The sequence below is a fragment of the Doryrhamphus excisus genome, linkage group LG1 (assembly GCF_037039965.1).
Source record: "Doryrhamphus excisus strain RoL-2023G ecotype Guam linkage group LG1, RoL_Dexc_Guam_v1.1, whole genome shotgun sequence".
Classification (NCBI taxonomy): Eukaryota; Metazoa; Chordata; class Actinopteri; order Syngnathiformes; family Syngnathidae; genus Doryrhamphus; species Doryrhamphus excisus.
The window spans coordinates 2,972,038-2,983,788 of record NC_136357.1 but is presented as its reverse complement, the minus strand read 5'-3'; the positions used below and the strand labels follow the sequence as shown (position 1 = coordinate 2,983,788).

The window sequence follows — 11,751 nt, the reverse complement described above, 5'->3', positions numbered from 1 at the left end:
TTAAGTGTTGAAAGAAAGCCACAAAATGCAGATGGTTGAGCTCTTGTGAGGTTTGCTGAGTTTTTGTGCAATATGCGTCATGCCTTGCATGACGTATACAGTACATGATGGCGTTATTTTAAGGTTCAAAAACTGGTTCCATTGTGAATTGAAGAACGTCAGGTATGTGGGATTTACAGTTTCTATCTAAACCAATTATTAACATAACAACAGTGCTCTAGAAATGAAATACCACCACTATAGTCACATTTACACATGCATAAATAAATATAGTAGTCATAACAAGAGACATTTAATGTTTAATGGCTTGTATATGTTGCTGTAAATGTGTTCCGGCACGAGAGGATGAGGGATAGTGGCAGACAAGAAGTGATGTAAAGTTGAATTTTGTGAGGGATTATTGTGCCCGTAGTGTGCCTGTGTCTTAGCAACATTACTGACATCTAGTGGCTAGTGTAGAATATCACATTTCAACGCTATAAATGCGTCTTCTGCATGCCTTATATTTGTATCTTTTATACTAAAAGTCCACTGTGCCGGCGCCAGTTGGTTCCAGTTCGCGCCAATGTAATTTGATGTGGCACCTAGTGTCGCTAATAAGGTGCCTAGTGGCGTGCAGTGGCTCAAACTGACTCCCAACTGGCTCGTTGTGGCCCGTAACGGCGGCAAAAATTGAGTTTGGTTGCAAAAAAATTTAAAAATGTTTAAAATCTTCGTCGCTCCACTTGCATCAAGCAATTGCCACAAAGTGTCCACCTAGTGGAACTAAACGTCACAAACAATCCATCTATTGGAATCCACTGGAATGTAATGGAGCGAGCCAAGTTGCGTCAATGATGCTTGGAGTTCACCGGGCCGGCGCCAGTTGGTGCCAGTTCACGTCAAAGATTATGTGATTGGCACGTAGTGGCTCGCCATGGGGCCGAATAACGGCGCGAACTGGCACCAACTGGTGCCGGCCCAGTGGACTCCTAGCATTAGCTAATTTTATGCTTGGAGATGCTTCATTTTGGGAATAAAAATATGTATACTTAAATGTGCATTTAATTTTCCAAAATGTTCTCTATTTTTTACTAAATGTTTTCTCCAAGAGTAAATGACCAGCGTTTTTTAAATATTCAGCCTGAAGTTTGCATTTTAAATAATGTCTCCTAAATCACATCCAAGCACCTTCACGTTGCTTCTGAACACAGAATGGAGATGTTCTTTTTATTGCTTCATATGGAGATACAAACTGAGTAATGGAGGAGGGTCAGATTGGAAGTAATTGATTTAATTTGTGCACAGAGGAGTGAAATGATATGTGAATAATATGCTCCTTTTATGCTTGTGGAAATGCTTCAGCTTTGACCTGGATTCATTTGCTTCATAACACAGAATGTGCTTCACAGAGCAGGCAGGTTTTTTTTTTTTTTCTATTCCGAGCGTCAATTCAATTAATTTTTATTTTTCCTGAATGTGAATAGATATTACACGTTGACACGACACAACAACCAGAATCACAAACTCTCCTTTTAATTAAAAAGCATCCTGTTTTCCTTGTTTTTCAATACAATATCTACATCACTTTCATAGTCATATTAGTTAATATAAAAGTCAGTACATTATAACATACTGTATTTACAGTACAATAGATCCTCACCTGAGGATGGTCATTGGTGGTCATTTTCAAGTCTGTAACCTCAAATTGAGGGACGAGACGTCATCTGATGCTACACACATTGCATGTGTGAGCGTCCTTTTTTTTTTTAGAGCACTGCGTTGTCCAGTGTTGCCCTTGTGCAAGACATTACACAAATGAGATGATAAGGTGACCAGATTGAACAAAGGAGAACAGAAAGATACAGTAGATTCCTGTTTTTTACAGGGTTTACATTGCGGGACTACTTTGTGAATGGCGAAAAACCATGACCAATTGTTAAGCCCATAAAATGCTTGCGTTCTCCTCCAATTTTAGATCAACATTTGCAAGAAAAGTGACTAATTATTGGATTATATTCAGCTCCATAGCCCTCCCCTTTTCGCTTCAATTGCCATTATTAACTCGCGACACAACGCAGGTATAAGTCCTGAATATGAATCCAACACTTATTAAACACGGTTAAAGAATACAATGTAGAGGTACTCACCTCTAATGAATGATAATGTAAGATGATCAATGAACAGATGGAATCTGAGTCAGTACACAGCAATGGTGTGTTCAAGGCATGCCAATAAAGTGTGAAATCTCAACACTGGATGGAAAAACATTCATTCATTTTCTACCGCTTATCCTCACGAGGGTCGCATTCCTCATTCCGGCGCAAAAGGCGGGGTACACCCTGGACTGGTCGCCAGCCAATCACAGGGCACATATAGTCAAACAACCATTCACACTCACATTCATACCTATGGACAATTTGGAGTTGCCAATTAACCTAGCATGTTTTTGGAATGTGGGAGGAAACCGGAGTACATGGAGTAAACCCGCTCTGCAAAAGATGCCCGAGGTTGGAATCGAACTCGGGTCTCCTAGCTGTGAGGCCTGCATACTAACCACTTAAACACAGTGTAGCTTCTTGTTATTATTCATTCATTTTCTGCCGCTTATCCTCACGAGGGTCGCGAGGGTGCTGGAGCCTATCCCAGCTGTCTTCGGGTGAGAGGCGGGGTACACCCTGGACTGGTGGCCAGCCAATCACAGGGCACATATAGACAAACAACCATTCACACTCACATTCATACCTATGGACAATTTGGAGTCGCTAATTAACCTAGCATGTTTTTGGAATGTGGGAGGAAACCGGAGTACATGGAGTAAACCCGCTCTGCAAAAGATGCCCGAGGTTGGAATCGAACTCGGGTCTCCTAGCTGTGAGGCCTGCATACTAACCAATTAAACACCGTGTAGCTTCTTGTTATTTTTCATTCATTTTCTGCCGCTTATCCTCACGAGGGTCGCGAGGGTGCTGGAGCCTATCCCAGCTGTCTTCGGGTGAGAGGCGGGGTACACCCTGGACTGGTCACCAGCCAATCACAGGGCACATATAGTCAAACAACCATTCACACTCACATTCATACCTATGGACAATTTGGAGTCGCCGATTAACCTAGCATGTTTTTGGAATGTGGGAGGAAACCGGAGTACCCGGAAAAAACCCACGCATGCATGGGTAGAACATGCAAACTCCACGCAGACATGGCCGAGGGTGGAATTGAACTCGGGTCTCCTAGCTGTGAGGTCTGTATGTTAACCACTTGGACACCGTGCAGCCTGTACCCAAACAAGTATGTATCGGCCATGAAAAAACATGAAATGTGAAAATCGGGGGCTTTCTAACAGTTTTACGGGTATAAATGATCACAGACTTAAACTGACCAAAATCCATGAATTTGCTGGACTGTAAATGCTGAATCACAAATGTACGTGGATCCACCGTCCATGTACACTTAAACAGTATGAGTCACACAGTACTATTTCATACAACTCTCTATCCACACTTTGAAATTTGCTACATGTGTGTAAACCGTATAGAGTGCAGGATCACACTCTCCTTGGTCATAGCCAAAGCTAACCAGTCCCAGAAGTCTCCAAAGTCCTTTGTTCCTCCCTTGATTAAAGCCAACAGAGGGATTACGGCCGTTGTCAGTGTGAGCAGGAAGCACAAGAACCCCCCCGGTGTCAGAGGGACATATGTTCGAGGGTCCATAGTCAGGCTTCTGGCTTGCACACAACATGTTGTCCGTAACACTGATTGGCACACCATTACGGGCATATTGCTGCTCGCATGGGACAATGTCAGCGAGGTGGACAAGTCCCACTCTTGCCTTCTCGTCAGCGCCTAAACCCGAGTCAGGAAGCGGGGACCAGCCTGTCACAAGCCCTTGTCCGGAGATCTCCGCCTCACCCTGACTGTCTGATAAGCAGAGCGGCAACACTTTCTCTCCGATTTTTGCCTTGTCCAATAACTTAATGACGGCTATGTCCGAGTCAAGAATATGGGGGTCGTAGTTCGGGTGAACGACGACAGAGGCCACCTGGTGGGGAAATTGACAAGTCATTATAGCCCTGAACATAACAGAATCGAACCTTAAGAGATGATTATATCTTACCCTCAGGGGTTGGGAACCTTTATTCTCCCTGTCATCATTACGATAGTATTTCCCAACCACTACTTTGATTTTGCCTGCATCCAGAGGATAAACCTTCCCCAGGTCCGTTACGCAGTGTGCTGCAACCACGACGCTCCTTTGGTTCACCAGAGCCCCACTGCACACCAGCTGCCAGTCAGAATCCCGAATATGGTTCCCAGTTCTTGCATCGCCATCCTTCTTCACAGATCCTGAGTTCCTGTCTGTCTTGGTCACCTTGGTGCCGGCGCCATTGGTGGTACGGCGGTAGATGGCTGCCAGCCAAGGCCAGTGAGCCTCTCCCGGCCTCTCAGGGTTAAAGGTTGGATGCTTCCCACACACTGCCAAAGAGGAGGTGACAGGAAACGAGGACAGAAGAGGAAGACCATGATGAAGAGGGAGGACAGGGTAAATGTGACTTACATTGAAGTTGTGTCAACACAAAGTGTTGTCCTTCTTTCAGTTATCCTCTGAATGCTTTTACCGTGAAGAGTTAGAGCATTGCTACTGTGAAGCTTGTTGGCCAAAATGCTAATTACTTTAAGATGGAAACAACGATTTCTGATAAAATAACTGAACATAAAAAGCATTTTTTTAAATAAAACTTTTTATTTTTAAGGGGGAAAAAATCGCCCACTTGTTAAAACATAACTTAACTAACTATTATAATTAATTAAGATCTATTCGTCTGGAAAAGGTTATAAAGCCATTTCTAAAGCTTTAGGACTCCAGCAAACCACAGTGAGCGCAATTTAACACAAACCGAGTAAACATGGAAGAGTGATGAACCTTCCCAGGATTGGATTCCCACATTGGCCTTTGGGAAAAAATGACCGCCCCAAACCCCCCCCACCCCTGGACCTCAGCCAACCACAGCAAGAGCCATTATCCACAAGTGCCGAAAATATTAAACATTGTTGAACCTTCTAAGAGGTGGCCGACCAACCAGAGTGTGACCCCAAGAGTGCAGGGGCGACTTATGCAAGAGGTCACAAAAGACCCCGCAACAACATCCAAACTGCAGACCTCACTTGGCTCAGTTAAGATGATGCCACCATCAGAAAGAGTTCCAAGACAAAAAACACTGCTGAACAAAAAAAATATTAAGGCTTATCTCAATTTCGCCAGAAAACAATTTGATGACCACAACAAGACTTTTGAGAAGTTGAACTTTTTCAGAAAACTGGATTTCAGAAAAAGAACATCAAGACCCGAAGGATAAATGGAAGCATTAATTCTGCTGTCTATCAAAAACTCCTGAAAAAACACTTGCGACCTCAAGCTGAAACCAACTTGGGTTTGATGATCCAAAACACACCAGGAAGTCCACTTCCGAATGGCTGAAGAAAAACAAAATGAAGACTTTGGAGCGGCCTAGTCCTAGTCCTAGTCCTAGTCCTAGCCCTAGTCCTCCAATTTGGCTGAATTATAACAATTCTGCAAAGCTGAGTGGGCCGAAACTCATCTCAAGGGTCCAGCCAAGTCTTGATACTTTGAATGGGGACACATTTTACGCAACACACTCACTGAAAATATTGGTCCTTCTGGTTTCATCAAAACATGATCTCCTGGCATCTGGTTTCATCCCAGACAAGAGGTGTTCAGGGACCATCTGATATTGTATGATCACGGTTCTCTACAGTATGTACAATTGCATGTTCTGTATATCAACTAATCTATAAACTAAACTACACTTCACTGGATTATGTACGTACTTACTGGTCTATATGACAATACTGATATGAATATAATAACAATTTTGCAAGGGTTGCTGGATGGCTTTTGTGGGGGATCTAATATTATGGACATCTGCTGCCCTCACCTGGTGAACATGAGACATGGCGCCCACTCCATTTGCCTGTTTTCAGGCATGTCCGCCTCTGGCTGCCATTGTGGTGGTAGAAAGGAGACACACAGTCATATTCTATATGTGTGTAAAGGTGATGGAAGCCTTGGGCCAACTGGGAAGGTACTGGCGGACTTTTGGTGGTGCCCTCTGACTGGATTTGCCTCCCCAGTGCAGAGGAGTATAGTTTGTGTACTGGTGTCTTTCTGGGAAGGGAAACCATTAGGACAAGTTAATACAAACATATTTTTCTCAGAACATTTATTGTTTTAATTGGAAATTGAATGCAACATACCTGAATGGCTCTTGAGGGGGAAGAATTCGTTGTCTGACTAATTCTGACACTTTGGGCTCCCGGCATGCTTGCAAATAAAAATGACACATGAATACAAACGGCAATTTCCAGTGGGTGTGTTGTGAGGAAGTGTGCAAATTACATGTAATTACTTGGAGGTATTTATATTATTTTGCTATAATTTTATATTAAAACTGCCCTTTAGTTATTTCAGAATCATGACACAACATCCGGGCCACAAGATGGCTTAGTGGTTAGTCTCACAGTTGGAAGATCAGAGTACAAATCTATGTTGGAACAACTCTGTGGAGTTTGTGTATTCCCATTGTTTGTATGGGTTTTTCCCAAGTATTCCAAAAATATGCATGCTAAATTGTGTGAAATAGAAGTTATTCTGCTTGTGTGTGGCGAGTTTGACTGTGGTGTGGATGAGCCATGGCATTTTGTTTTCTTACACAATAATGTGATGTCCAACTAGAGGTGTATCAAAGTGTTAGCAATTTTCCAGACAATAGAGTAAAACATCTGAAGTTGATTGCCCCTGAGGTTGAACAACTCGTAATTTGACCACATTTTCAGTTTCTAAAATTGCCCAAGAACTTGATGTGTTCGGCAGCATCGGGGGTCAGCTGCATCAGTCTCTATTTTGCAACTTTTGTCTTTTTACATGAGATTCAAAGCTAAGACAGTATGGAAGCCCGTTTCCACCACTGAAAATAAAAAAATTATCCCAATGGTAAGTCAAAATAATGAGATAAAAAGTCGAAATCCTGAGATAGAAAGTCAAAATTATGAGATACAAAATCGAAATAACGAGATAAAGTCAAAATTATGAGATACAAAGTCAAAATAATGAGATAAAAAGTCAAAATAATGACATACAAAGTCGAAATAACGAGATAAAGTCAAAATTATGAGATACAAAGTCAAAATAACAAAATAATTTTGAGATAGAAAGTCGAAATAATGCGATACAAAGTCGAAATCCTGAGATAGAAAGTCAAAATAATGAGATAAAAAGTCAAAATTTTGAGATAAGAAAGTCAAAATTTTGAGATAAGAAAGTCAAAATTTTGCGATAAGAAAGTCAAAATTATGAGATACAAAGTCAAAATAATGAGATAAAAAGTCAAAATAATGACATACAAAGTCAAAATAACGAGATAAAGTCAAAATTTTGAGATACAAAGTCAAAATAACAAAATAATTTTGAGATAGAAAGTCGAAATAATGAGATACAAAGTCGAAATAACAAGATAAGAAAGTCAAAATTTTGAGATAAGAAAGTCAAAATTTTGAGATAAGAAAGTCAAAATTTTGAGATAAGAAAATCAAAATTTTGCGATAAGAAAGTCAAAATTATGAGATACAAAGTCAAAATAATGAGATACAAAGTCGAAATAACGAGATTAAAAAGTCAAAATTACGAGATAAAAAGTCAACATTTTGAGACAAAGTCTTGAGATAAAAAGGCAAAATAACGAGATAAAAAGTCAAAATTACGAGATAAAAAGTCAAAATTATGAAACAAGAAAGTCGAAATTTTGAGGTAAGAAAGTCGAAATTATGAGATATAAAGTCATAATAATGAGATTAAAAAGTCAAAATTACGAGATAAAAAGTCAAAATTTTGAGACAAAGTCTTGAGATAAAAAGGCAAAATTACGAGATAAACAGTCAAAATTTTGAAACAAGAAAGTCGAAATTTTGAGGTAAGAAAGTCGAAATTATGAGATATAAAGTCATAATAATGAGATAAAAAAGTCAAAACAATGAGATAGCTTTGTCAAAGAGTCACAGCAGCGACTTTCGACTTTTTATGTCATTATTAAGACTTTCTGTCTCAAAATTTTGACATTTTATCTCGTAATTTCAACTTTCTATCTCATAATTTCAACTTTCTATCTCATAATTTCAACTTTCTATCTCGTAATTTCAATTTCCCATTGGATTTTTTTTTTTTTCAGTGGCAGAAACGGGCTTCCATAAGACAGAGACGTCAACCAACGGAGACCCAAACCCTCAATCTCCTGATTGTAAAGCCAAAATGCTAACTCAATGTAATCCCAGATCTTATATTCTCGCCATAAACCATGCAATGTACAAGATGTCGAGTGGTGCATGGGTACCTCTAACACACAGCGGCTGTTTGCCACTCCAGGTACCATTTGGCTGGCATCTCCATTGGGCGTCTCCACTCAGGGCGTAGGAGTGATTACAGAAGAACTGGACTATCTCAGGCTTGGCCCCCGGCACCATGATGTGATAGCCATGATAGAGACGAGGGGGAGGGGGGCACATCCTGTCTGAAGGCAGTTAATGTTGGTTAAGTTAAATGTTACTTTTCTGGATGTTATAATTTGGTCTCTTACCAGTGAAACTTTGGTTTATGTCCTTCCATTGCTCGTTCTCTTCCTGATCCACATCCAGTTTCTCTTTTGGTTTCTCAGTGGGATTTTTCTCTTCTTCAATGATAGGTTTTTCCTTTGGTTTTCCGTCTTCCTCACCCCCTGCTCTGTATAAGGTATACTGTGTAATATTGACTCTTGAGGGAATGGTTTTCCTTTCTGGAAAACCTCTCGTATTATTATGATTCTTTATGTCATTGTTGCCATCCGTGACAGTGTTGTTCTTTGCCCTTCCCCGTTCAAATATGTCTACTGTGTTCATTTCCTCTGAGATGACGGTCCTCAGCTTGGTGTCGTTTGGTCCAACCTTGCCCGAGTCTTTCTTTCCATTCACTTGCTCCTCTTTTCTTTCCTTCTCTCCTTGTCCTTTGTCTTTTATCACCACTATCTCAGTGATATCCGTCTCCGACTTTGGGGAATGGCTGTCGTCTTTCTTCCCAGGTTTTACTATTTCGGGTTCTTTATTCTCAACCGTGTCCTGGCCATTGACGGGGCCGGTACTACCCACTTGATCTTCACTGCTGCTGGTCGTTTTTTTCAATCCATTATTTTTTTCCTCTTGGTTCTGATCCTCAGATCCAGTTTTCCCTGGAAGATTACCAGTGTCTTTGTCTTCTGCTGTTGTATTTCTGTGATCACTTTCTTTTTCTACACTTTTACTGTCTTTGCTGACATCTTTATCACCGTGTATTTCTTTGTCTTTGTCTTTTCCTGTCTCCCTTCCAGTGTCTTTCCCTTCCTTTTCTGCTTGTGTGAGTGTGTTATTCACTGCGGATACAGAAGAAGTTCAAGGTCATTTAGTCATTAGTCATTAGTGCATTGTCAATCATTTGCTGACCAAGCATATTTTGTTCCAAAATTGGTTTGGAATGCGGTGCAAGTCTAGACATTACTTCATTTCACCCATCCAGTTTTTCTTAGACAAAAGCTAACCTATGTATACAAACATAATAGCATTAAACTCTTGCCTTGGGACATTTTTGAGGTAATCCGTAAAATTCCCATGTGTGCAAACTATGTATTTTATTTTTCACATTTTAACCCACACATTGTTTTGCTTTACAAAAGCGAAAGCACAGGTAAAAACTGTTTAAAAAAGGCTACATCCATGAGTGGACTAACAAATCAACACAGCATCCTAATAAAGTCGGCATATGTGGTTGATGATGATCCATTGTTAAAGGGGACCTATTCTGTTGATTTGTATTGAGTTGTAAACTCCTATAGAGCATCTACACACAATAACCCGCAAAGAAAGCTTTCTAGATTTTCCAGATATTTCTTTCTGCAGTGTTTCCATGGATTTCCTGCTTCCCACCCAAAAGGATGTTAAATTTATCTAAACTGATTCAAACGCTTGGTGGGCCGCATGTGGCTCCAGCGCCTTTGTTTGCCCACCACTGGTCTAAATCAACCATCAAACACCATATCACAACTGTGCTACATGATAAGAGTAATACATAATAACACCATTCATATTTGTTCAAATCCAAGTCTTCATCATCCAGACCATTTTCATGGAGTCGTACCTGAGATAGCCGTCAGTGTGCCCTTAAAGAATTCATATTATAAAGATTTTTGAAAAGAAAGTCTTAGCCTGACCTTTCAAACAAACGGGCGGACTTCCACTCCAAGTGTTGTTAGGAAGGCAGGTTCTCTGAGAGACTCCACTGAGTTCATAGGGCTGGTGGCAAAGGTACTGGAGAGCGATTAAAACATCATTGGGTCCATAAACCAAGAAGTGGTCCCCGTGTGTTGGCTTTGGTGGAAGAGCACAAACTCTTTCCACTGGAACTTAGAACAGCAAACGAGCAGAAATAGAAAAATTATAAATTAGATGACAGTATGTTAGCATGTATTATGATAATTCTGCAGAAAATAAATCAATGTAAACAAGTATTATTACCACAACGTGGTGCAGGCGCACTCCAGGTGCCATCAGTCAAGCAGATGGCGGTACGAAACCCTTGTAACTCAAAGCCTGAATCACAGTGGAAAGTGACGCGCGCCCCTGAGTGATGAAACACTCCCTGTGTGGATCCATGGGTGGGCACAGGAGGCCTGTGGCATCCGACCACTGGGTGCAAATGCAAAATACATACATGCTCAGTTATTTTATCAAATAATAAAATGTATCAAGGCATTTGCACACATCGATATAGTGTCCCGCCCTGCAGTCAAGACCCCACAAATACTCACTTCTGTCCAGACTTTTAAAGTACAATATAGCATCACACAGTCCTGTTATTGAATTGTATGAATGGCTCGCAGCATGAATTCAACACATGCCTCGTAAACGCTCAACTAAGCACATGCAATAAAAAAGTTTTAGCTAACTCCTTTTTTTTCAGAGCCGCAGATGTCAATTTTATAAACTGTGAAAATAGTTTATTATGTGTAAAACTAAATCATATTATTAATGCATCCACAACATTGGGCTGCTCATAGAGTGAAATGATGCTGTCTTATTATCTTACTATCTTATTATCAATGTAATACTTTATTTTAATATGTAAATTGGTTAGAAAATCATTTTCAATTTTGCTTGCGATATCATACTTTTCAGCGGCACGGCGGTCGAGTGGTTAGCGCCGACCTCACAGCGAGGAGACTAGGGTTCAATTCCACCCTCGACCATCTCTGTGTGGAGTTTGCATGTTCTCCTCGTGCATGCGTGGGTTTACTTCGGTTTCCTCCCACATTCCAAAAACATGCTAGGTTAATTGGCGACTCCAAATGTGAGTGTGAATGGTTGTTTGACTATATGTGCCCTGTGATTGGTTGGCCACCAGTCCAGGGTGTACCCCGCCTCTCGCCCGAAGACAGCTGGGATAGGCTCCAGCACCCCCCACGACCCTCGTGAGGAAAAAGCGGTAGAAAATGAATGAATGAATGAATGTCGCAGATTTGATATATAGGTCAGCGTTTGAGTGCAGGTAATCTGCAGCCCATATAAGGAAGTCCAGATCAGTAGAAAAAAAAAACCAAGCTATTCTCACTTCCAAATTTCTAGATAAAATTTGACATCATAGCATTATTCATTTTGCTGAAAGAAAATAAACAGGCTGTAATTCCCTGCAGGAATAAAAATG

The 11,751-nt window shown here is 40.8% G+C and overlaps 1 protein-coding gene across 2 annotated transcripts in view; it reads right to left on the bottom strand.

The window, feature by feature from the left end:
• Positions 1-1,499: 1,499 nt before the first annotated feature.
• pamr1b (peptidase domain containing associated with muscle regeneration 1b) overlaps positions 1,500-11,751 on the bottom strand; it is a 48,117-nt gene continuing 37,865 nt past the window's right edge. For both annotated transcript variants that reach the window (XM_078793792.1, XM_078793789.1), the window contains exons 7-14: positions 10,566-10,736; positions 10,262-10,453; positions 8,624-9,427; positions 8,381-8,557; positions 6,252-6,318; positions 5,933-6,162; positions 4,093-4,451; positions 1,500-4,017 (exon numbers count right to left, since the gene is read on the bottom strand). In XM_078793792.1, the coding sequence (XP_078649918.1) occupies positions 3,454-4,017; positions 4,093-4,451; positions 5,933-6,162; positions 6,252-6,318; positions 8,381-8,557; positions 8,624-9,427; positions 10,262-10,453; positions 10,566-10,736 (2,564 nt within the window). In that variant the 3' untranslated portion in view covers positions 1,500-3,453. The remainder of the gene's footprint in view (positions 4,018-4,092; positions 4,452-5,932; positions 6,163-6,251; positions 6,319-8,380; positions 8,558-8,623; positions 9,428-10,261; positions 10,454-10,565; positions 10,737-11,751) is intronic.